The sequence below is a fragment of the Cavia porcellus genome, unplaced genomic scaffold, assembly GCF_034190915.1.
Source record: "Cavia porcellus strain 051 isolate PalLab524CR breed Dunkin Hartley unplaced genomic scaffold, mCavPor4.1 scaffold_2, whole genome shotgun sequence".
NCBI lineage: Eukaryota > Metazoa > Chordata > Mammalia > Rodentia > Caviidae > Cavia > Cavia porcellus.
This window is the reverse complement of record NW_026947485.1, coordinates 95995643-96022946: the sequence shown is the minus strand read 5'-3', so window position 1 is coordinate 96022946 and position 27304 is coordinate 95995643. Positions and strand designations below refer to the sequence as shown.

The following is a 27304-nucleotide window of genomic DNA, read 5'->3' as shown; positions in this document are numbered from 1 at the left end:
CCAAGTCCTGCAAACTAGGTTCCGGTCTTCGTGAGGGCTGGAGGCGCAGGAATGGAGACCAAGACTGGGGACGCGGGGTTCACCCGCAGCCCGACGCTAGCTTCTTCGTGGGATGCTGCCAACGGGGCGCTGACCCAGAGCCTCCTTCTTACCCGGGCTGGGCTCGGCGCCCAGAATTTCGACTGGGAGGAGCTTCTGGCGCCGCCTGCTCCTGGGTGCGCCAGGCGGGAGGGAACTGAGGTGCTCAGCGCGGTGACAGCCACGCTCCCGGGGAGCCGTGACTGGGGACTGGGCTGCTAGGGCACAGGGTCGGGGCGCAGGACCCTGGGACCCCGGGACGGAGCGGGGGCTGCGAGGTGGAGCCAGGGCCTGAAGTTCGGACCGAACCGGGGAGGGAAGTGGGCGAGGCTGCGGGACGCGGGTGCTGAGCGCAGGGCCCAGAGAGGACCTGCAAACTCGGGTCAGAAGCGACTGCCTGTGCCCGACGGGGCAGCTCGTCGGTCTCCCGGCAGCAGGGTTTTCCTCCCAGAAATGAGCAAAAACCTGCTGTCCACACACATGCACACAACCAACCCACGGGAGAGAAGCGCGTAATTTTGGTTAAGAAGTCTGCCTAACTTTGGCAGACACACTTTTGTCCTTTTTGTGCACACAGTGGGTGTCCAATGAATGTGTTTAATTAACTGAGAATCCCAGATTGAATATAATGCACATGATCAAAGGAAACGAGGTAAATACCTCAGTGTATAAAGCCTCCTTTCTTGTGGATTCTTTATTAAGTGTTTGTGTATGTTTGAGAAGCTTCTTGGATCTCAAGTGCAAGTGGAAGTGAGTCAGAAGAACAAGTGGGCTTGGAGACCTGCTCAGAAGAGCACATCGTATAATGTGTTTATCAATTTTCTTCTCAGCCAGGATCTGGTGAGCTTAAAGAGCAGCCAGAGCCCCCAAGGAGGAAACCCCTGTTTCCTTTATCTGATGAGTGACCCTAAAGGAAAAGAAGAAATCGATTGTGTTGGCCTTTTGAGTTCAGCAAGAAACATGGAAGTGTATGTAGGAGAGGAGTACTGTGGAACCAGTAGGGGCAGCAGCGTCTGCACCGTTCTGGATAGCAGGTTTGTGGCTTGTTCAGGCGAGTGTTCTTGTGTGTTAGTGCTCTGATTTTCCCCAGCTTTGGGAATAGTGATTGATTCCCTGACATTGATGCCCCCTAGAAATTAGGGGAGAAAAAGTAAAAATGTACCCATAGGCCTCAAAAGTTAGACGGTTAGTTCACTTACGGTCCAGATAAAGCTTGTTACATTTATAAATTTATGGCTAATTTAATGGAGACAAATTAGTAGTAGGTTACAGGTAATTAGTGGAAGAGTTTTATTAGAATGAAGCCATGATAAGTATTTCTAGTTTCCTTTCAGTCTCAAGGCTCATCTTTTAAACCTGAGTCAGCCCTTGGTGTACTGAAGACATTCTACACCATTCCAAATGGTGTAGTAATCTGTGACTGCCATAGCAGCCTATCACACTATAAGCTGCTGGACCTGTTATAAAATTAAAATTGTGATATTCTTCCTGTTGTCTTGTATAGATTCTACCCCAGTGTTTCTTTAGTATAGCTCAAAATTTGAACCATTGTATATTCCCTTCGTGTTGGAAATAACTATTAAAAGTGATGTTTTTAAAAAATCTTTTTTGTTTTTAGTGAATGTGATAAGATCATTTTGTATAAAAAATACCTAAAATTGGAACCTTCAACACATGCATGTAAAATAAAGGTAAGTCATTACCTAATTTTAACCAATATAAATTAGAGCTAAGTTGTTTTTGTTATATACGTATGTGTTTTCTGCTAATTTGGTTACAAATTAGTCCATCATGGTCCCTTATTTTACATTTATGTAAAAGAAAATTACTTTTTGAAAACTACCAATCCTTTTTACACTGAGTTCTCCAATTAAAATGGGACTATTTAAAGTAAAGAAAATATTTTGTTAATTTAGTATTGCTTTACTTTGAAGTCTTGGAAACTGAGCTAAAACTTTTTTTTGGTACTGGGGATCAAACTCACATCCTTGCACTTTCCAGGTAGGCACTTACACAGCTGAGCTAAATCCCGGCCTACAAAAACATTTTTGACCTATATGTAAAACTGTTGTTCCAGAAATAAAAATTAAAACCATATGCAGAACTTTGACCCCCTTTGTTATTGAGGAATAATGGAATGAGGAGTTTTAGATATGAGAATTAAAGGTAAAGGAATTTTCTTTTGTCTTCAGCATGAAAAATATTTCCTTTTTTTAAATGAAAAATATTTCAAAGGAGAACTTTAATGATGTCACAGTCTAGGAATAGAATACTGAGATGGGAGTCTAAAACTGTGACTTTTCAGCTCACTTGCTGACTGGTACATTATTAGCTTTGAGAAAGTTACCTGTTTAGATCTACTTTATGAATAAAGTTAAAATACTGAAAAAAAAGCAAATTCTTAGGTTTGTAAATCTCTGAAATCTGTGTTTATTGTCATAATTTATGGAATACTATGATGTTTCCTTTTAGAATAAGATAAAAAATAAGTGATTTTTGTAGCAGGTAAAGAGCAAACACAGAAGGGACTGGGGATTTAGTTCAGTGGCATAAGCGCCTGCTTGGTGAGTTCAATCCCTGGAAGCAGAAAAAAAAAAAGCAAACACAGAACTGGGTATCACAAAAATACTATTTTAGTTAATAATAATAATCGTAAGCCAGAGATGTAGCTCAGCAGCCTGAACACCTGCCTCACAAGCGCTAGGTAATGAGTTTGATCCCCAATCCCCAAAAAATAAATAAATAAATAATAATGATAGTTTCTAAAGCAGTGTAAATAAAGTTATTTATTTGCTCAGTAAAAATGTGAGTGCCTCTTGATTGTAGATACCATACTAGGCATTTAAGAATTAGCAATAAAAAAATAAACTGAAATACTTGCCTCACATTGCTTGTATTCTGGTGGAGCAAGACAAATGATAAGCAATCTCAATGAGTTAAATATGGGCTATATTCCATGGTAATAAAGAGAAAAGGGATTACAAAGTAGAAGGGATAATAAGGGATTGAAAGATATGGTAAGAGTTTAGTATGTGTTTCCTTAGTTGTTGAGTACAGCTTTTTGAGCGTATTTATTGACTTACTTGTGACATGGTCTGTATGTATATGTCAAGGTGAGTATTTTTCATACTTGTATTATGGAAGCTCAAAGGGTCATTTCATTTAGGGGAACCATAGGGTATATATGAAAAGGGGCAATATTACTATATGAAACTCAAAATAAAAATAAATGTTCCTGATACAGGTTTTGAGCACTTTCCCAGTGGTAGATATTGATACATAAACATTCCAATGACCATGAGAAATCATTGTTACAGCCTTTCTTGTGTTTTGGGGGTCATTCAGGTTGTTAAGTAGCAGAGTCATAAGTTAAATCCAGATATGTCTGATTTAAAAATTTAGTTTTCATTTTGCTATGCTGCTGTGTGTACTACACCCAAAATGTCTTTTGATTCTGAAACATGGTGGGGCGCGGGGTATACCTCAGTTACGTAGTACTTCTCTAGAATGCATGCTGCCCTGAGTTGCATCCCCAGAATTTCCAAAAAGCAGAAGCAGCAGCAGCAGCAACAAAACAAAAACAATGAGAAAACTGCTAGAGTAGAAGCCAGAAGAGCTGGGTGCCACGCTGGATTTACATTGAGTTAGATAATAATTCCTGAAGTTACTTTTATGTGTAGTAGCCAGTTATCATAGATTATCCTGGTGTTCCTTTATAGTTTTACATTTGAAAAGACTGTATTTAGGATTTCAGTAAATGCAGTACTCTTTAGGTTTATGGATGCTTTTATATTTTGTTAAATAATATAGCAAATTGGTATGTTATGATGTCACATTGGTATGTTTATTTTCCCTCATTTAGTAAGTAAAACTGTTAAGTCTGTAAAATTATGTAATTTCCTACTTTTATGTGTAATCTTTTAGTTGACACGAAGTTGAAAACACTTATTTATGTAAATAGTTCGTCTGAGCTTCCTGATTAATTGAAATTTTCCAAACTGTTCTACAAAGTAAAGATATACTTAAAGTTAATTTTTAGTTTCTTACATACTGTATTTCAGTCTTGTTCAGGTAATACTGAGATGTGAGTTTACATGATGATTGTTTTAAAAGTCATTTTTTCTGGGAACTCTTTTGTTTCATAATAGTTGCTGTCCTTTGGTGAAAAGCAGTGTGTGTTCATCAGTAAAGTTGTGGTGCATATGAGACCGATTTCAGCACATTCTTCACCAGGCTGTCCTGCTCTAGGATCAAGGATAAACCTTGACAAAGTCCAAACCATGATGGAGTCCATGGGGTCAAAGTTATCACCTGGAGCTCAGCAGCTAATGAACATGGTTAGATTTCAGCAGCAGGTATGTAGAAATATGTTTCTTAAACATTTCAAAATGGTGGCCTCTAAGAAGAAAAAGCAGTATATTAAATTTTTCTTTTAATTTTTATTATTATCTCCTTTTAGTTTTGCAAAAGTAACATTCTGTAGAGTTATCCTTCCTTCAAAACATTTTGGCTACAGAGCATACCAATTATTTCATGAATTCACTCACCTACTTATTCAGCCGGTATTGGTTAAGCAACTTCTCAGTAAACAAAGTACTGGTATAAGAACCTTTGAGGGTGCAGAGATGATCAGTTAGTCTGTAGCCTATTTCTAGAGCAAATAATAACAGGGGAAGTTTAAAGTAGATTGAAGCTAGAAAGCTCAGACTGGAAATTTGTAAATGTTTTTGGTCTACATTTTAAAAGACCTGGATAGAAAATCAAAGGAAAATGAAACTAACAAGTAGATCTGCATGGGATGTCCCTCACCCAGATAATAAGATTTAAGGTTAGATATAGCAACATGGTGCTTAATTTTGAGATTCTAAAACAATCCCTTTGGGACTAGACAAGTAACTTAATATTGGTATTATGGGAGAAAATAGAGTCACATTGGAAATTAAGGTTTTGAGAATGGTGGTACCAGCAACATAATTGCTTCCCAAAAAAAGAGAGTACTTAGGGGAAAAAAAAAAAAAAAAGAGTTTACTTTTGGGAATATTGAATTTAGCTGTAGACCAGACATTCTGGAAAGATGTTACAGAATTTGGAAACACAGGATTGGGGAAGGTAGAGTGAACATTCAGCTGGAAGAGAGGTTTGAGAAATATACTCATAGTAGAAGTATTGTAAGGGAGAGAAGAAAGACCTTGGAGAGTAGCTACAGTTCCTAGCATACAGGGAAAGAAAGGAAACAAGAAGAGCAGCAGACAACAGTATGATTGGGAAGCAAGAGATAGATCTTTCATACAGTGACTTCAAGTTCTTGTCCTGTCACTTAGTTCTGCCTCCTTTGGCAGGTTTAGTCATTTTTTAGACATGAATTCTCATCAACAAAATCTGAATGATGGTACTGTCAAGATCACAGGATTGGTATGAAAATTTAATATAAATAATTCAAGTACAAAAGTTTTACCAGAGTAACTACTATGAAGATAGTAATATGCAATGTATTAATTATTGTTACTCTTCTATTAACCTACTCTGAAACTTTTTAAAAAAAATTTTATTTAAAGAAAAACTAAACAATACAGAAAAAGGGTGGAAATAATACATACTTTCAAAGAAAAAATAAATAGTAAGAAATTACTAGTTGATGATTACATATTGTCCTCTTACAAATAGTTGTTCAAGTTACAAAAGTGAAACATACAAAGTGGGGATTCAAACAGCAAGACTGCAAAAACTTAGTAATATCATTATCAGTCCTATACACTTAAACATACATGCAGTTATCCATATCTTCATTTATGTTGAGATTAAATAAACCAAAGCAGGCTAAAATCACTCTGAACAAAGAATAATAGTATTTCTGGATTTCACATCATGACACTACGGGATCAGCACTGGATACCATAATGTCTCTTTTTTTCTCAAAGTAGTTGTTCATTTCATCATGCTTTATAAGATCAGTTCTTGTAAACTGTTTATAGATTCTATGCATGCATGAGTGTCAACATGTATTTGTATCATTTCTATATTAGAGGGAGAAACAAAACAAAGCAAGATAAAACAAAACATTTTTCTATAAACACATGAAATGAAAAAGTCATATAAAACCCTTGTACAAGGAGTTCTACCATGGTTACCGTGTTGTCTCTTGTTATCTTCAATAGAATTGTCTATATCATCAGACATAGTATAATTGAATATAGCAATACCTAATATATTAATAAAAACACAATTTTGTAGATAGTGTAAAACTTCAAAAACAGGTAATATTCAAAACAGAATAGGTGTCATAGTGAATCTGGTCATCTTCAGTGTAGTTGCCTATACTCTCAGACTTGATACTATTAATCATAACGGTTTTGAATAAAATCTGTCAACAACCAATCAGCAATCAGACAAACCAGATTTAACTAAGATCAGTCATGGTAAAACAGTATAAGTTATGCAGGGCTCCAGATTATGTTAATAGGAAATGGTTACTGTACTATATCCTGTTATTTTTGAGATAGCTGTCTGTGCCCTCAGATCTAATGCAAGTAGACAAACTGGGACAGAATATAATTTATCTAAGCAGAGCAGTGCGAATAATGTGGGTTTTAAATCCTGGTATACTAGTAACAATATCCTCTGCCTTCTTTTTTAAGACTATTCATCCCCTTTCGCTCCTCCAGGTTGTACTGTGTATTTTTGGGTCTCACCACCTCCCTCAGTTTTTAGATTCGGGGGGGCAACCTGCTATTTACCTAAGTGGTTCAGAACCTTGTCCCTCTTGGACTTGATCTCAAGTTGTATTCCTTCACCTATTAAAGCCTGTCTTTCCAACCTATCTGCAGGTGCTGGATGAGTTGCCCCTATTACTCTCTGGTTCCCTGTCACATAGAGCATTGTTTTCTCATATTTGATTTTTGGTCCATAAACCCTTTTTCAGATTAATTATGTTTCCTACATAGAGCATCTTGGTGGACCCTACCTCCTGATCTACTCTGTCTGTGTTTCTTTTTTTCTTTTCTTTTTAGTGTATCAAGGCCATCTATATTGGAGATTATAGCCAACCCTCTCTGCCTCATTTCTGTTGTACTGTTTTTCTGCCATCAGTTGTCTGCTTTTCTCCTTCATTCCACTTTCTGCTGCATTCATTGAGGCCTCTCTGCCACTGTTCCTGAAATCCTGATACTTTTTTCTCCCTCCAGAATGTCCTTCAGTATTCTCTGTAGGGTTGGATTGGTGGTCACAAATTCCCCCAGTTCCTCTTTGTCTTGGAAGCGTCTTGTTTCTCCATTAATTTCTAGAGACAGTTTTTCAGGGTACATCAATCTGGGCTGGAGGTTATTTTCTTTCAGGGCTTGGACTACTTTACTCCAAGCCCTTCTTGATTTGATGGTCTGTGTTGAGAAGTCTGCCATCATTTTTATGGGTTTTCCTTTAGAGGTGATCTGTTTCTTTTCTCTGATGGCTTTTAATATTCTGTTCTTATATTGTATTTCTGAGATCTTGATTATTATATGTCTGGATGTGGCTCTGTTTTGGTTATAGGTGGCTGGAGTTCTGTATGCCTCATACATCTGAATATCATTTCCTCTTCCTATGCTTGGGAAGTTTCCCTTAATTATTTCTGTTAATAGCCCTTGTAGTTTTTTTGTTTGTACCCTGCTTCTTCATTCACATTCTTTATTCTTAAGTTATAGATCCTCTTGTTGTCTTCTAGCCTTTTTATTGTTACTGCCTGTTACCTTGTTATTTTTAAGAAATTTTTCCATTCATGATCACCCATTGCAAACCTGTCTTCAAGTTTTGATAGTCTATCCTTAGTTTCTTTCAAGCAGTTTTGCCAGCTTTCAATGGAGTTTTTATTTCCTGGTAATCTCTTTGAACCTGCTTCATGTATTCTGTTTTCTTTATATTTTTCATTGAACTTTTCTCTCCTTTTTTTGTGTTCCTCCATTCTTCCGTCTGTGTCTTCTTGAGAGGTACTTAGCATGTCTTTCATTAATCTACTTATATCTTGCTTTACTTGATTAAATATTTCACTTTTGAGCTCGTCTGTGAGGTCCTAAAGATATCTCTTCATGGCCACTGATGCCTTGTCTGGTATTGCATGTTTGCTGTCCTCAATCTCTTTTGTATATACCTCTCCTTGATCAATGTTCTTGGGGTTGGGAGTTGGGGACTTTTTCTTGTTTCTTCCTCCTGTCATGTTTTTGGTTTCTTCCATACAGGTGTATAGAGGAGGTTCCTTTCTTTGTTGGTTACGGTTCTTCTGAAGCGTGTTGGCTAGGTGATACTACCCACTCCAGTGTGTTATTGAGGTGCAAACAGGGGTAGTGTATGCTGGTTCCTCTCCTTCAGGTCAGTCAACCTGCTGAGGCCTTCACTGTGTTAGTGTGTGCCACATGTAGGGAACTGGTTTCGGACAACTTATTGGGTCTCAGCCAAAGGCGTAATCCAGGCCAAGCATACCCCACCAGTCTTGTCTGGGAAGGGAACAACTGACTGAAGTCACTGCTGTTTCTTGTTCCTGCCAGTCCACCCTGATTCCAAAATGTCGTTCCATTGGTGCCCCTTTCCCGTGGAAGGGTCTTATTCCCAGCACTCACTGCAGGTCAATGCACGTCCCTTGTTGGCTTTGTTCTCTGTTGGGCTTGCCAACCTCTGACTTCAGTGCGACTGCAGTTCCAGAGAGTCAAAGTAGTGGGAGTTTGGGTGGCTCAATGAATCGTGGCTATGTGAGTTCGGGCACTGCAGCAAGAGCACCGAATCTTAGCTGTTCCAACAGTAGCCCCAGGACTGCATATTTGACCTATTTTTTTTCCTTTAGTTTCTTCCTGGGGCAAGAGGATCTATCCAGCCCTCCCCATGATGTTTTATTTGAGCATTTGAGCATCTGAGTTGTGTGTCTCAGGGAGCCTCTATATTCTGCTCTTACATATCTGCTATCTTTGCTTAAACTCTCCCTACTTTGAAACTCTTTTGTTATTTTTATTTTTTCTCTTTAAAATTAAAAAAAATTTCTATCTAGTGTGATAGCACAGGCTTGTAATTCCAACACTTGGGAGAGTGAGGCAAGAGGATTGCAAGTTTGTGTCTTACTTGGGGAGCTTAGCAGGATCCTGTCTCAAAATTTAAAAGAAAGGGTGGGGACTGGTGGGAGCTGGTAGCTCAATACAGAGGCCCTCATTTCAATCCCCAGTACCAGAAGAAAAAAAGGTGTAAGTTTTGATCTACTAGGACTGGTGTAAGGGCACAGTTAAGAGAACCAGAAGAGAAGAAAATTAAAGGGAGAATTAGGAGAGCTTAAGATTCTAGAAACCACAGAAAAGAGCATTTCAAAACAGGTTGCAGTCTGAAGTTTTCTTCCATCATTGCCTTACCTGGATACTGTGAAGTGTACCTCCTGCACAACTACAACCCACCTTTTACATGGCAGCCACAGTGTGCTCAAAGGCAGCTAGACCTTGTCCTTCCCTGGGTAAGGCTCTAGCTGCTTGCCTCTGCATTTATTTAGAGTTAACCCCTAGTCCTTATGTTTACATGTAAGATTGGACCCCATCTGCATCCTCAGCTTTATGACCTATGATATTTCCATGGGTATCTAGATCTGTTTCTACCTGGGGACCTCTCAGCTATTTTCTTTGGCTACAACTCCCTTCCTGTGATACTCAGTTTTCTTATTACTCAGTTTTCTTCATTGTTACATTCTTAATGAGACTATGCCTACACACTCAATAAAAGTAGTCTGTCCCTCCAAATATATATATCATAATTTCATCTGTGATTTTTAATCACTTTTTAAAAATATGTATTGGCTGCTATTTATTTCACTAAAGTGTAAGCTGCATGTGAGCAGACTTGTCTTCTTTATGACTCCAAGTATATGTACATGTATCTGCCCATTGGACCTATAGCCACTGAGCTGTATTCCTCGCCCTGACTGGTATCTTTTAAAAACTTGACTCTAGAAAAAAATGCAATTAGATAGTAAATTTTGTTTGGGCTATATCTTTGCATTTTTAAGATTTTATTCTATAAAAGTTTTCTTTCCTTGAATTTTATCAAACAGAAATTTTAAATAAAAAAAACACGTATTTTCCTACTTATCCTTCTGATCCTCAAAGGTAACTTTATCCTCTATTAAGTTCTCTGCACATGTAGAAACATACATAAGGTCCCATTCCCATACAAGCAATACTCATGAAGAGTTGCTAATATATAACTTGAGTCCAACGATACTGGAACCCAGATTTAAGATTAAGGAACGTGGTAGTTCTGGTTTTTTTTTTTTTAAATGTTTTTAGAAACTTCCTTACTGCTTTTCATTATTGCATTTTATATTCTTACCAACAATGATTTTTATGATCAGTGAATTTCTTTTAAGCACTTTTGTATGCCAGAAAAGAAAAATTTACATAGATAATAATTTTAGGACCTGGGATATAGATATAGCTCAGTGGCACGGCACCTGCCTGGCATACGTGAGGTTCTGAGTTCAATATCTGATACCAAAAAAAAAGGAAAATAATTTTATGTTTAGATTTTTAAAAAATTGAGTGAGAAAAAATGGTGGCTTGATAGGGGGCTGGATCGAGAGCCTCTATGGGGAAGGCAGCTCAGATGCTAGAATTTAACAGCATGGAGAGTGCCAGACAATTAGAGGATGACTTTTATTAAGCCAGGAGGAAACTGAAGGGAAAAATAAAAGTAGGAAGAGGAAGGAAAAGCTTGGGTGGAGGGCTGTAGCCTGAGGCACTCACTGAGACCTGTTCTGTGCTGGGCTGGGCGCACCCTGGAGTTGGACAATCCAAAGTTGTGCTGAAGCTGCAGCTTCCGATAATGGGAGTCGATGAGGGCCAGTTGATGAGTCGTTGGCCCTTACAGGAAGACGCGGTGCAGCCTAAAGTGGAGCCAAAGGGGAGAGCTTTATTGGCTCTTGGTGAGTACTGGAAATTGGGTCCCAGGGCCCTGCACTGGAGGAGGCCACAGAGAGGACCATGTGCCTGCATGCCAAAGCCAGGCACCACACCACGCAGTTTTCTGAAGAGGCAGGATGCTGATCTAGACGTAGAAAAACCACATCAAGCTAGAATCTACCTTTGCGAAGGAAGGAAAAACGCAAGTGTAGGGCTGGAACCCTGCGCGCTTACTGAGACTGGTCCGCACTGTACTGGGAGTGCCATGGAGTCAGGCAATTCAAGGTTGAGCTGAAGCCACAGCCAATGATAACGGGAATTGTAGAGTCCCGAGCCCTTGGCGAAAGGATGCGGCATGGCAGGGAGTGGAGTCAAGAGGAGAAGCTGCATTGATTCCCAGTGAGTGCTGGGGATTGGGTCCCGCCGCTGCTGTCCCTGGCTGGAGGACATCTTGGAGTTGGGCAGAGCCTGTCACCAAGGCAGTGTCAGTCGACCGCCCCTGGTACAGAGAGGATAGGTGGGCTCTGCTGTGGCTGAGCTACACCTCTGGTCGGGACCCAATAGCCAAGGACAAAAAGGCCATGACTCGGTGATGTCCACAAGGTACAACATAAATCCCTGATGGAAAATGTATGTTGACTGGCCGAGAGGCTAGAGGCTGGCCTGCACTGTCCCTGTGTCCTTGCCTATACCTCAGATAACAGCAAATTGGGGAGGACAGCAAAACCCCAGTCAGCAAGCTTTGGAAAGACCCTAAGCAATACGGAGAGGGCCAGAGACCCCCAGGACACACCTGTCTGAAAGAAACCAGATACATGACAAGAGATAGAAATAAAAAAACAAAACAAAAATCCCTCCAGCCACAGACCCTGGGAAAATAAGCCCAGGAAAGGTAAATACAGAAGAGAACCAGTGCAGTAATCATGTAATATTAGACACAGCATCAGCGGACATAAAGAAATACCTTCATGACCTTATTGATGAATTTAAAGCTGTACTTCTGATCCAAGTTAGGCAAGATATAAAAATAATTAAAGAAATGATAAGCCCCCCCAAGAGAACACAGAGGGAAGAATGGAGGAACTCAGAAAAGAAAGAGAAACCTTTCATGAAGAATATAAACAAAATCTAGAATACATGAAACAGATCTAAAGAGATTACCAGGAAACTAAAAACTCCACTGAAAGTTGACAAAATGCCTTGGCAGAAACTAAAGTTAGTCTTCTGAAACTTGAAGAGAGATTTATGATGTGTGATAGTTAGTTTTAGGTTTTGAATTTAAGACAGAGATGTACCTTAACATTGACAACAGTTAGGCCTAGATATCATTTTTCTTTTCTTCTTCTTCCTTTTTTTTTTTTTTTTTTTTTTTCTTTTTTGGTACTGGAAATTGAAGTCAGGGCCTTGAGCTTGCCAGGCAGGTGCGGCATCACTGAGTTACATCCCTGGCCCCTAGAGATCATTTTTCTTTTTTTTGTCTTGTCTTGACTTGTCTTCTTTTTGTTTCTTTTTGTTTCTTTTTGTTTTTTTTTTGTTTTTTTTTGTTTTTGAGACAGGGTCTTGCTATGTAGTTCAGGCTGGCCTGAACTCACTGTGTAGCCCAGGCTGGCCTCGAATGCCTGGTGATCCTCTTGGCTCAGCCTCCTGAATCCTGAGATTATAGACACATATCATTTATTTTGCTCTTTGTTAGTGAAAAAACTTAAAAGCCAAGGAGGGAGGTAAGTATAACCTCTTCAAAATAACCTAGCATTTTCACAGGAAAGGATACTATCTTAGCAGTTTCATTGTGGCTTATCAGGTCAGTTGTCTTAAGGCAAGTACAGCCAAGTGGCAATTCATTTTAGACAAGGAAAATGTCTCATACATGCCTGTAGAACCTGACTTTAAATTTGTAGCTATCTGTGTAGCCTCCATGAAAAACTCATTGCAAAAGATATGACCAAGTAAAAGCGAGTGGTTTAACATAGATTTAAAGTTAGAGAACGATATAACAGTTTAAAAAAAATTACCAATTATTGTGACTCAATCAAGACTATGTTTTATTGCTACTAAGAAGGCCTTTCGAGTAAAAAAATATGTCAGTGCAGTTTTAAATGCATGTTAGTACTTATTTTAATATTTTTGGTAGAAAATGATTAACAGTTGTTGACTTTGAAGTTACACTGTTCAAGTGTATGACCTCGTTCTGTCACAGACAAGTTAGTTCCCTTTTGCTGTGGTCTCAACTCTATATTGAATGGTAATACGTATCTCATGAGGATGTTTTGAGAGTCAACTGAAATAATGCAAAGTGGCTGACTCCTAGTAATGACTGAAATTTATCTGTAATTCTTAACATTAATGTTATTGACATTAACAATAACAGTAACTTTATTTACTTATTTGCCTTGTTTAGAATTGTGTTTCCATTGGAGAACAGCTTCAGTCAGTTTTGGGAACTACTGGATTCGCGCCCATGATTACACTCCAGTCATCTACTTCAGGACCCTTGGACAGGTCATCCTCCACATGTTTTCCTTTTAGAACTGGATTGACATCTACAAACATGACTGAAAATTTAAAGGCTTTCATTGATAAAAGCACACAGCCACCTGATGAATTAAGTACTACAAACCATGATGAGTGTAAAAACCATTGCTTTCTTGAAAATGATCTTAAAAATGCAGTGTCTTCTTTCTTACCAAAGAAAGCAAGTGACAACTCAAATATGCCCAACTCTGAGCTGCTGCCTTTTCTCCAGAATCTATGCAGTCAAGTTAACCATCTCCGAGTGGGACATAATGCTAAGTTGCAAGAACATACCTCCAAGTCCCATGAAGGAATTGTTGGTGTTTCGTAAGTATTTCATTTCTTTCTTTTTTTTTTTTTTGTCTTTTTCCTTTTTATCGGTACCGGGGATCGAACTCACGACTGCCTGCTTGCAAGGCAGGCGCTTGTGCCGCTGAGCTAAATCCCCAGCCCCTAAGTATTTCATTTCAGTGAAGATGTTGTTTATTAGTTTTGGTAGGAAAGAGAATCAGAAGAAGGGAAACAGATTTATTTCAGTGCATATTGTCTTGAAAATCTCTTTCTGGAGAAGATTTTGTCAACTTTTCCATTGTGCCACTAATGTACTTAGAGGGAATAACTGTTCTACAGAATAGAATGGGTTGCTTTGAAAGAAGTACATATAAATTGGAGATGTTGCACATTTCTTAAGCATTCTGTGGAAGAATTCTAAGCCTCAGATAATCGTCTGAGACCATGTGGAAGAATGTGGAAGAATTCTAAGCCTCAGAGTAATTAGTGTGTTAGTATACAGCTCTAGATTGAACTTCATGGCTCTGGTAATAGTTTAAGTTCATACTGTTTTTTGTTAGACTTTGCTTTTAGCTTCCCGTTTTCATCTGAAAATGGGGTAGTTGCCTTAGTTTGGCAATAATAGCAGAATACACATTTACCTCAAGTATCCATGGAAGGTTCATAGAGATAGATTTTTATCTTGAATCATAAAGCAAACCTAACCAAATTTAAGAGGATTGAAGTCATACTAAGTATTTTCTCTTGACTACAAAGAAAGACCAAAAGACAGAAACAGAGAGATAAGTTCCTAAACCCTTAGCAATTAAACAATTTGTGTAAATCTATTATTCAAGGAGTCTTAACAGAAAGTATTTTAAATACATGAAACTATAATAGATGAAAACTTGTGGGATGCAGCTAAGGAACCGCTGATAAGGATATTTATAATATAAAATACATTAGAAAAGATCATAATTCTCAGATCAGTAGCACAAAACCACAATTCAATAAAAATGAAACAGATAATCTGAGTTGTCTTATAATTATTAAATAAATTGATTTTGTAATTTAAAAGCCAGACAAACCCAAAGCAAGTAGAAAGAAGGAAAGGGTAAAGAACATACATCTATTTAATTGAAACAGGAAAACAAATCAGTGAAGTAAAAAGCCAATTCTTTGAGTCTTTTAATAAAATTAGTAAGTTTCTAGCAAAACTGTGAAATAAAAGGAGATATAAGTCACCAATATAAGGAGTATAAGGGAGAGGAAATGTCTTTATAGATCTGAGGTCACTTCAAAGATAAGGGACTGTACAAACACTTTTATGCTTATTAATGCAACAATTTGGAAGAAATGAATTAATTCCTTAAAAAGCACACGTTGCCTAACAACATTAACTAGAGATTGGAAAAATCCTATAATCACTAAAAATACTGAATTTGTGATTACAAAGAATATGAAAAAGAAATGATTCTAGTGGAGAATTTTGCCAAACATATAAAGCAAGCACCTAATTTTTATACTTTTCCAAAAATAGAAGAGAAAAAAACCTTCCCAGCTCATTTTGTGAATCTAGTATTGCCCTGACACATAGTTAGATTACCCCAAAGAAACTTATATGTAAATATACATAAAATATATAAGTTGAGGGGCCAGGGATTTAGCTCAGTGGCATAAGCGCCTGCTTGGCAAGGTTGTGAGTTTGATCCCTGGTCAAAAAAAAAAAAAAAAAGTATATATATATATATATATATATATATATATAGAGAGAGAGAGAGAGAGAGAGAGAGAGAGAATCAAAAACTGAAAATTGTAAAATAATGAAATCACAGAGGAGCATAAAAAATGCAGAGACATACCATGTTCATGGATTTGAAGACTCAATTGATTTTTTATTGATTTTTTTTACAACTGTTTAAATTTTTTAAAATTTTATTTAAAGAAAGACAAAACAAAATGGGTAGAAATAGTACATACTTTCAAAGAAAAAAATAAACTAATAAATCACTTGTTGATGTTTACATATTGTCCTCTCATAAATAGTTGTTCAAGATACAAAAGTGGAACAATTAAAGGGAATTCAAACGTTGAGACTGCAAACGGTTTATCAATCCTATACTCTTAAACATACACACATTTATCCATATCTTCATTTATGTTGAGATTTAACAAACCAAAGCAGACTAAAATCACTTCGAATGAAGAATACTAGTATTGCTGCATTTCACATCATGACACTCCGGAGTCGGCACTGGGTGCTGTAGTGCCTTTTTTTCCTTCAAAGTATTTGTCCATTTCATCATGTGTCATAAGATCAGTTCTTGTATACTGTTTATAGGTTTTACACAAGCATGAGTCTTAACATATATTTCTATCCTTTCTATATTGGAGAAACAGAACAAAGCAGGACAGAACAAAAATATTCCTATAGACACATAAAACTAGAAAGACATATAAAACTGCTGTACAAGGAGTTCTATCTGTGTTGTCTCATGTTATCAACAGAATTGGCTATATCATCAGATATAGCATAACTGAATATTTCAATACATAACAACAACTGTTTAAATTTTGTAGTTGCTTTTTTTTAAGAATTAATTTTAAGGGCCCAGGATATAGCTCAGTGGCACAGCTCCTGCCTGTAGAGAATGAGGTCCTAAGTTTGATTTCTGGCACCTCCCATAAAAGAATTTTATTGATATATTTTGGATATACATAGTGATAACATTCATTATTTGGAATTTATGCTACATCTTAACTTTTCTTTTTCCCTTTTCCCTCTAAGCTTTCAACTCCTTTATCCTTACATAAAAAAGTTTTGTTTTCATTTTTTCTTTTCTTTTTTTTTCCATTTCCCTTCCTCCCTCTCTTCCCCTTCCCTTCCCATCAATATAATTGGTTGATAAAAGTGTTTAGCATACTTCATATCTGAAAGAGTTTTTGGCATGATGAAAGAGAGAATATAAAGTAAAAAATAGCCTTTATTCTAAGGACGTGGAGAGAACTCCATGACTGCCAGCAACCTGGCTTTCTCTGCCAGAATGTGGGATATGGGATCTGTATATAACCTCTGACCAGGGGTGGCCCCTAGGGCAGGCATTGATGAGGCATGAGAAGCTGATTGGAGTTTTCTTCATATGCAAACAGGAAGGGGAGTTGCAATTAAGGCTGAGGAAGAAGCAGGAAGTGATAGGCATTCCTGCTTTGGCCTTCTGCCACAGTAGACCACCACTATAACCGTACAGTAATTTATTTTAAGGCAAGAACCTTTCATTCCTGTCTTTTTATTGTTAGGAAAAGGGCAAAGTCTCTCTCTTACTTCTTTCTGCTGAAAGGGGGCACTGCACTGGGGTTCAGGAAGGTTGAGAGGATGATGGTTGATGCCCATGTAAAAGCTGCTACCAGGTGTTTTAGCCAAGACAACTTTATCATTGGTGAATGCCCACATGTTAGACTGGAAAAACAAAGAGACAAGGTGCTGTGAAAAGGAAGGCCACCATCATATTTAAGGACCCAGGTGAGGTAGAAAGAAAGGTGCCTTTGATTTAAATATGCCATTTCATCAGAACCATGGTGAGGTAGAATTGTAAAATTAGGTGTGGGGTTACGAGGAGTGAAGTTATGAGAGGTAATGATTTCACCATCTTAAAGGGTAAAAGTTAAAAGTATAGGTAGGTAGGGCTTGTCTCTGGTCCAGGAGTTGAGCTGGAAAGAAAAAGAGGCATGAGAAATAGAAGGCCTGATTGAATCATATTTGGGAAATTACAGAGTAGAGGAGGGAAGGGCTATGGCTCTGTCACTTTAAGGCAGATAAGAGCCTAGGTCTTCAGGGATCTCACATTTGGCCAAACAGCTGAGGGTAGAGAGAACCAAGACAATTGTCACATAGAATAACATGAAGACGATCTTATGCATGATGTGGGAGTCTTTAGGAAAAACTATCAAGAGTCCTGCTGTAAAAAAAGATAGTTAATAGAATGTAAGGAATTAGGAACCAAATTGGATAACAAAACATGACTTAGCCTGAGAGTTGTGGCTGTGAGGCCTTGGTGAGATGGAGACGTGTAGGTGATAGAAGATGAGACGACCACTCAGGATGGTTAGATTCAGAGTTGGGAGGGCACTGTTTAGCTTGAGTGATGTGAAACCAGGATGGCAGTCCAGCAACTGTGACCACTGTCCGGGTTGCCAAGAAGACTAGATAGCGGCTGTTCCACCTTGGTTTTAGTCCTGTTGAGTGATGTGAGAAATACAGGCTGGACCGTTTATTTGACTGAATGCTTCGAGGTAGACCAACCTTTGGGATGATTTCCTGTAACAGGACTTTAGTAACTTCATTAGCAGTCTCCTTGGTTGTGGGAAAGGCTTTTATCCATCCTGAAAAAGTACAAAGATGAGAAGATATTTGAGAGTTTTGTAGCAGGGCATGTGTGTAAAATCTATCTGCCATTCCTGATCAGTGTCCACAAAACTGATGAGTAGGAAAGGAAGGGAGTGTTATATGACCCTAAGGAGAGGTCCTAGCACAGAGATGACAGGTGTGAGTAATCTGAAGAATAATAACCCTTAGGGAAGGATGTGTAACTACTGGGGCTAAGAGTCTATATAGGGCCTGTGATCCTATATGGAAACAGTTATGTAAATCAGTGATGATGTAGACCTAGATAGGGACTTTTGGGGAAGCTATTTGGGCTTTAGCAGGAGAGACCCTGTACCCACAACTGGCAAGGAAATTAAGGAGACTAGCTGAATGCTGTATGACTAACTATGGGATGGAAAACGTAAGAGAAGGTAATCTATGTATTGAAAGAGAGTGCTAGGTTTGAGATCAAGTTCGGCAAGGTCAGCAGCGTGAGCTTGGCTAAATAAGTGAGGAGTATCCCTAACCCTTGGGGGAGCACCATTCAAGTAAGTTGTTGAGACCTAAGAGTGTCTGGATCATTCCATACAAATGCAAAGAAATCCTGACAATCAGGGTACAGCAGGATGGTAAAAAAAGGCATCTTTAAGATCTATAACTGTAAAGTGAGTGGTGGAAGGAGAGATAAAGCATGGTATAAGGGTTTGGCACCACTGGGTGGATTGGGGTAACAGCACTATTGATTACCCTAAGGTCCTGCACTAGACAGTAAGACCCATCAGGCTTGAGTACCAGGAGAATGGGAGTATTATAGGGTAAATGGGTAGGTTTAAGAAAGCCATTGTCTAAAAGACGCTTAATTATAGGTTTAAGTCACTGTAAATGTTTAGGAGCTATGGGATAATGGGGAATGCAAGGAAAAATTGAAGGATCCCTGAGATGAATTAAAATAGGCATGGCATGGGTAGTGCAGGTGGGATTGGAGGTATCTCAAGCTATGGGATTGACCAGAGAAAAAGGGAGTCTGGAACCTGCATGGAATAGGCCCTGTTTGCAAAGGCTGCATTGCTTGGCCATCAACACCCACTATAGAGACTGAAGACTTAATATAATGGCCTGAAAACTCAGGAAGAACACTATATATGGCTTCTATGTCCACAAGTACAGAGAATGTCTTACCTGAGACCTCTAGTGGGACTTGGGGCTCTGAGAAGGACACCTTAATGGGGGCCCCATGAATCATGAGCAGTAAGTCAGAGTAGATCAGTCAGCGATGAATCCAGTGGTGATGAGATTTCCTATGGAGTTAGAGGATGGCTTATCCATTCTCTGGTGGCTAGGACAGTCACTATTCCAATGGCCCTTGAGATTGCAATAGGAGTAAGGCCCCAGAGGAATGCCAGAGTTGGAGCACTCTCTTGCCCAATGTCCTTCTTTGTTGCACTTGAATCATGGTCCGGGAGGGGCTTGGGCAGTTCTGCCTTGTCTCAGTTTACCTGTCTCAGAGCTCTAAGTGTCACTGCTAAAAGATCAGATTGTTATGTTATAACTTGGGCCCCGGTATAAAACCCAAGGAAACAAGAGTCCGAAAATTTAGGTAGCAAAGGCTTTATTGAGCCAGTCCTGGCGGCACAGTCTCTCCCGGATCGACCCAAAGACTGCGCACCCCAAGACTGGGAAAAGGAGTTTTTAAAAGTAAGGGAAAGTGTGGGGGGGGGGCCTGCAAGGCCATTAAACCTGTTGACCTGCATCTGGAAAGTGTATTGCTGTCCACTTAGCTCTGACAATCTTGGGAGTTCCTGGTGTTCCTCGAATTACTCCCATCCTGCAGACTGACATTATCTCAGAGTGGCACGTCTGCAGCAATATTTGGAGAAGAAAGTAGAGAGTTAATTATCCCAAGACAGCTCGTCTTCGCTAGTGAGTGCGAAGGGGTCACGAGTTACAAGACGCTGAAACTTAAGTTTTACAAAGATCTGATATCTAACTCATTTGATACATACAGAGCAAAAAGGAAGGCACAGATCGGGGTTTGGGCCATAGTATTACTCGGTAATTTCTTTTAAGCTAAGCAGTTCTTAAAATTGGGGCAGGCTCATTTTATGACAGATCATCACCGGGTCGGGGAGAGGTCACCAGAAACCCAAATTCTTTATGGCCCAGATAGGTGGGTGGGGGAAGGCAATAAGGTGCACTACAGAACAGGAAAACGGTGGGTATCTATCTTGTGGGAAAGGGAACCAAGGTTAGGTAAAAAGGTTAAACTCATACGCAAATCTCCCTGCATATAAACAAGTTACTTCAAACAAGTGTAAATTAGTGGGCCATCCTAGTCTTCTTTAGCTCTTTAGCGAAGAATAGAGGCGCCTAACCGTGATTAATAACCCTTGTTAGCTTGTTTTAGCACCACTCTTCTTGTTTGTAGAGGGCCGCTCTGGTTAACATATCAATTAAGTGAAATTCTTGCAATTCTTTACAGAGGAGAGTATTGCTCAACATATCAATTAGGTCACTTAACATATCAGTTAGGGAAAAAGGATAAAAAAAACACATTTAGTAAGCTACGTTGCAGGTTTGCTATAATACACAAAATGATGAAGCTACTTTCTTAGAGTACAACAGTTATTTTTCCTTTTAATTTTTATCTCTGTTGTTGAAAACCTGAAAAGTTATATTAAGAAGGTCTCCTTGTGGGGTTTGAGGGCCCAGTTTAGCTTTTTGTCTTGGAATCTGGCCCATAGTGGAAGGTATCTGTCTCCTGCACAGTCACAAGACATTTGGTTTTTATCTTGGGTAGGTGTACAGCTTTAAGTCTAAAAGAGACAAAGGCAAAGAGTCACGTATGCAGGAGTCAATACCATGAAAAGGGTGTTTATAATTATAACTTTAAAGTTATCTTTTATGCTGTTAGAATGTCTAATGCTATCTGATTTTTGGATGATGGCCTGTTTTATTAATTTTACCTTTTTATTTAGTAAAGAGATCATCTGCAGTGTCATTTAACACCAGTTGAATATAGTCAATTATGGCCCCAATATGCATCATATAACCTTTTTTTTTGAAAAGATCTGGTGGATCCCAGCAAAAGGAATCCAAAAGGGTTTATAATTATCTCTTAGTTTTGTTGTTGAACATCTAGAAGGTTGATAACAGTACAGTGCAGTAGAAACAGTAAGCTTAACATTAACCATGGGTGTTTTAATATTTGAGCACTGAAGAAATTTGTGACATTGTTTGGACTGCTCACTATTTAAGCATCTCTAAGTATAGCATATACCTTATATAAATTTTTGTTTAAAAATTATCATTTGACTAGTGGTCTGAAATGAATTTCCTGGCTTGAGCACAAGAAAAAGGCCATCATCTGGATCTGAAAGAAAACACTTGTCATAAACAATCCCAATTTTACATTTGAAGACATGAATATTCCATCAGATCAGCAGCAATTCATTTTTTAGTCGTATGAACTATGGAGATTATTGGGGCCTCCAATTAATAAATAAGAACTGGTTAAAGTACCAGGTGGTTACTTTCTTGTTCATCAATTGAAGTCCTGTCCAATGTCTCCTCACCCCAAAGGATTTTGTTTAACCGATTTTACTATCATTTTGACCGGCTGGCAACCTAGGTGGAAGCATGTTGATTAAATGATCTGAAAATGTAAAACAGGAGGAAACAAGATTGTGGTGCTCAAATAAAAAGGAACAGCTGTTTACAGAGCAGGCAGATGGACAGATCTGGACAGATGATATGTACAATATAAACAGACTAGGCAAATAGATAACAGATATGTAACCTGACAATCATAAAATCAGAGTGTACTCAAATATATTTAGCTAATTTGAACTATAATAAATAGACTAGCGTGAACCTTTTTATAGACCAATTAATAGAGATCTCTTGAAATAAGAATATGAGAAAAGGGACCTAATTTATGGCTATTCTGAGATAGCTCAGAAAGGAAAAAAAGGAATATAAATATTAGCTAATCTCTTGGGAACGGGGCCGTCCTGTTCCTGAAGCAGAAGCAGAGACTGAGGCTGAGAAGGCTGTGGCCACCCAGTAGCCAACCATCTGGCAGGCGTGTGTGGGCAATTATCCAATGATTGGCTATAAAACGACTGTTCCTCACCATGTGACAAGGACATGCAGGCTGTTGGCGGGTCACTGTGTGACCCACAGCAGCCTAGCTGTTGCCGGTAGCACAGTGAGGGGGTGCCAGATGGTGGCTGGTCATCATATGACCCACAGTTAGATAGCTGCTGCTGATCCCACGAGGCCCCACAAAGGGGCAGCCATTGACCCTGAGATCCGTCACAAGATGGCGACACCCTGCCACTTGGCGGAGGGCTGCATGATGGCAGCTGTCCTCCATGCAAGTTGCAGCAACGTGGCTTCTGCAAAGTATGTGGCCTGCTGGAAAGTTGGAATGCATGAGACAGGCAAAGAAAATGGCAGTGTAGAGGAAGGAGACAAAGAACCCCCAGATGGGTCAGGTGGGGGGGATGGAGAAGTTGGAGACAAGAGAGATGCTAAAAGAAGGATTAGAGGCCGCTGTGAGTGAGGATGGGGAAAGGATGGCACAGGAGGCTAAGAAACCTCTGGCTGAGAAGTCTGTAGGGTTTGGTAAGAGAGATGCAGGGGAGGAGCCGTAAAGACAGGAGATGCATCATCTAGGGGGTCCAGTGGGGAGGGAGGGAGAGATCCTGGAGAAGCAGAGTGAGCCAGAAGTATTTGGGCCATCATAGAAGACAGAGTGAGAGAAGGACATGTCCTTAAATGAAAAAAGCTTAAAGATGAAGGGTTTCTGCCAACTTGCTGCCATTGTGACATAAGCATAAATAAAAGATGAGCCAAAGTTTTCATAGCCTTCTAGAAGCCAAGAGCACCAAGGTTATGGGCCAGGCACCCCAAGGGGACAGGAAGTGGTCCCCATGACCGAATTATAAGTGAGCTGAGAGAAGAACAGCTTCGCCTTGGAATATAAGAGCTTTAGCTTCTCCCAAGGAACGTAGAAGCTGTCCTGCGTCACACTTAACTAAAGAGGTCATCATCTGTTTTGAAAGTGTGACACAGAAGATCCCAGTACCCATTCTCCTCTGTCAGGTCACCAAAGAGTGTGGGGTAGGGTCCCAGGGAACAAAAATACCAGTTTTGCCTCAAGCCATATGGCCTAAGTGTGAAAACTGGTATCCCTGTTCTGGGTGGCAGATGGATTTTCTGTCACAAGCTTGCTAAAGAACAGAAATAGAAAACCCCAGACAGATGGTAGCTCACCCCTGTTCAGTGAGGAAGGTTACTGTTGCATGCAGATTAGTGGCAGCAAGTAAACAGTCCAGGAGGAAGAAAAAGTGGTTCTTAGGCAGGGGGACTCAAACTGGGAGAGATTCCCAGGAGCCACTCACTCTGCCATCCGAGTCATGACACCATTATGAAAGAGTTTTCAGCATTATGAAAGAGAATATAAAGTAAAAATAGCCTTTATTCCAGGGATGAGGAGAGAACATCATGAACAACATTGACTTTGTTGCTTTTGGAGGAATGCATATTAACACTGTACCACCACCTAGATATTTAAGTGACTAAAATTTAAATAGGCTGGGTGAGCTGGCACACACCTATAATCCCAACACACAGGAGGCTGAGGCAAGAGGTTCACCATAAGTTGAAGGCCATTCTGAAGTACACAGTGAGACCCTGTCTCAAAAAAAAAAAAAAAAAAGTAAAATGTGATAGCAGTACCAAATGCTGAAAGGATATAGAAAAACTGGATCTTATAAGTTGCTGATGGGAATGTAAAACAGTGTAGCCAGACTAAAAAGTTTCTTTTTCTTACCAACTAAATGCACAGTACCATATGACCTAACAGTCATTCTCTTGGACAATTATCCTTAAAAAATGAAGGATGATAGCTATATAAAACCCCACACATCGTTGTTCATTGAGAGTTTATTTGCAATAGCCTCAAACTAGAAACAACCAGAATTTCTGACAGTAGGTGAATAGTTAAAGGAGCACTGCATACATAGTATGCTAATCAGCAATAAAAAAGCCGCAATTTAAATGTTTCTCAAGGGTATTGAATGGTAAGAGAATCTTAAGTGATCACATACTATTTGATCCCATTTATATCACATTCTTCAAAAAAAAAAGAATGGAGAACATTTTAGTGGTGACTGGGAACTAGGGAAGTGAATGTGACCATAGAGCAGCAGCAGGGAGATCTTTGCAGTTAGGATAATCCTGCCTCTTGGTTGTGCTGGTGACTAGGTGAATGAATGATTGTACATGTGGTGAAATGGCATAGAACTATACATATATTGTACTAATATCAATTTGCTGGTTTTGATATTACATCTTAGGTAGTATCTTAACAGTGAGAAAATGAGGTGAAGTTTACTGTTATGGTTTGTGTCTAGACATCTCCCAGAGCCTCATGGAGTCCTGCAGTTGGGCTTCTAGAGTTTGTGATTGATTTACAGTTCAGTGGTGGGATTATGGGTGTGAGTGCTACACCACCCTGGGGCAGGTAGTCTGCATATAATGTAAGGGAAGGAATGAGCCTTGCTGTCTCTTTCTGTCTCCCCACCTACACCTTTTTTTTTTTTTTGGTACTGGAGATCAAACTCATGACCTCCTGCCTGCCAGGCAGGCACTTATGCCACTGAGCTAAATCCTCAATCCCTCTCTTCCCCTTTCGTCTCTTGTAGCGTTTGCTATCTTCTGCTGCCATGAACTGTTGCCTTTCTGGCACACCACCATGCTTTGGAGTCAGCTAATGAGGACTGAAACCTCCACAAACTATGAGTTAAATAAACCTTTCTCTCTTTAATTTTGGGTGATGGGTATTTTGTCTCAGTATCGAGAGAAAAGTAACCAAGATAGTTACTGAGGAACTTACCATCTTCCAGCTTTATTTGAATCTATAAATTTTAAATAGTTATTTTTAAAAAACCCTCCTTAGTGTGTATTATTCTAGGGTAGTGATTCTCAAACTTTATTCTCAAACTTACTCTAAAAAATAATTGAGGAAAAAAAATTGAGGACCCCCCAAAAAAACTATAAGCAGCCATGTAAAATATTTGTTTTAAAGGTAATAAAAAAATAAAGTCATTATTTTTTTAAAAATTGTTAATATATATATTAACATATTTATGTAAAAATTAGCCAAATTCTTTTCTTAAGTTATAATGAGAATGACTTAATATATAAAAATCTGTATTAGTATCCATCTGTTCTGATACATGTTGTATTTGAGATGTATAGTCAAGTATAGCACAGTAGAAATTTAGAGATCAAACTGAGTTAATCTCTGAGAAAGCATGTATTTATATAATAAGCTGTATGAAATTCGTGATAAGTGAATTCATAATTAAAAATTCTATTAGTTACTAGGAGCAGTAACTTTACACATTATGTTACATCTGGAAAATACCACTGTATAGTCACAAAGTAAAAGGATGGAAAAGTCAAATACCATCTTCCTGTTAGTATAAAAATACTGTACCCTGATTGAAACCCTGAATGACTACTGGAAACTCCAGGATTTTGTGAACCATCTTCTGAGATTCATCATTCTGGTGTTCACTTGAAATTTAGAAATGGGTGTGGGATCACTGTGAGTTTGAGGCCAACCTGGGCTACAAAGTAAGGTTAAGGCCAGCCTAAACTGCATAGCAAAACCCATCACAAAAGGAAAAGAACAAAAAAATAGGTGTTACTGTTTTTTTTTTTTTGGTTGGTTGTTTTCCCATCTTACAGTCTTCAACATTTTCCTGTTGGGTTAATAAAGAGCCTTTCAGTATTTTAGTAAGCTTGTTTGTATAGAAGAAAAACTGCTTGAAATTATAGGGTTACTTGGAAAATATGTATGTTCAATTGTTAAAAAATTGGACTAGATCAGTTTTATTTAGTACTCAGAATCCAAAAAGGTTTTTTCTAAAGTTTTTCTCTTTAAAGATTCATCTTAAGTTTTATATTCTCACTTCAATTATATGCTGAATAAAAAGAATTAAAGAAATAAAAATGCAGTGGACATTCAGGGCTGTAGCCACCTGTTGTGTAAGTAGTTTAGAATCTCAAAAAATGCTGTAAGGAGATGGTACTATTGTGAATGTAAATTTTAGTGATACATATTGCTTGCTTATTGCATAGCTAGTTTTACTTGCAATACTGGACAAAATTGATATACTTTTTAAAATTTATTTTTAGAATGGAAGAACAAACCATTTTCTCCTACTTGGAAAAGATTCTTTCTAAAAATATGGAGCTGATGGAAAGGAAACTTATGGACTACATTGACCAGCGAATATATAAACTCCAGGAGCACATAGATGATAAAATTGCTTTGTTAATGGACTTGCTGCAAAATCCTAACTTTCCACTCACTGGGATGCCTCTAACACATTATGACTCTGGAGAAAGACTTTCAAATGGAGAAAGATAAGCTTCTCAATATGTACACTGTACTGCAGATATTTATTACATATTTATTACACAACCAAAACCCAAAAATGTTTATGGAAAGCAAGTATTTAACATCCTTTAAAGATCATTGTCTTATATAATGTGACCTCAGTGTTCATTTTGACTGCCCTTATTGTAAATCCAGTACTGTACATTGAGTTGACGTAATACAGTCAGGTTATTTTTGTTTGTATTATTTTTCATTAGAGAAATTTGTATATACACGCATCACATAATATTTAAAATGTTTATGAATTTCTAATGCAGTTTATTAGTTTGTATTGTAATGTTTGTGTTTGATGAAAGTGAAGTTTTTATTTATATTAAACACATAGTCTTAAAAGTATGAGAAAATACAGTACTTGGTGAAATATTTCATTTTTTTCTTTTTCTAAGTATTGGATATTATATACTTGGAACTTTTAATTCATATCACTATTTTGCATTTTATATTGTTTATCTGAGGTGATGAGTAAAATGCAATGTTTGATATATATATAAAACTAATTTATACCAGGGCTATGAATATTTGTTTCATACAGTGTAGCTGTAGGTGGGAAAGTAAAATTGAGAACTAGGTTGTTCCTTTTTAGGGTTATTATGTACAGGTATAATTGCCTGTACATTGGTGTTTCTCATAAAAAAGTGAGAATTTGGTTTTTTTGATCACAGTAACCTCAGACAATGTAATAAAACCTCTCCTTTCTTGGACTGAAACAAA

At 38.4% G+C, this 27304-nt stretch overlaps 1 protein-coding gene across 3 annotated transcripts; it reads left to right on the top strand.

The window, feature by feature from the left end:
- On the top strand, nt 1-27304 carry LOC100713427 (ATPase PAAT). 3 transcript variants are annotated; one of them, XM_013143679.3, is made up of 6 exons: nt 1-215; nt 909-1112; nt 1697-1769; nt 4227-4433; nt 13372-13811; nt 24828-26403. In XM_013143679.3, exons 1-6 carry the CDS (start codon nt 52-54, stop codon nt 24850-24852), a joined length of 1113 nt encoding a protein of 370 aa, XP_012999133.1. In that variant the 5' UTR covers nt 1-51; the 3' UTR covers nt 24853-26403. The 3 variants fall into 3 exon arrangements, with proteins under 3 accessions (XP_012999133.1, XP_003479344.1, XP_023417335.1); XM_003479296.5 differs by having other exon boundaries at nt 2-215; nt 26329-27304; XM_023561567.2 differs by lacking the exon at nt 1-215 and adding an exon at nt 582-730 and having other exon boundaries at nt 26329-27304.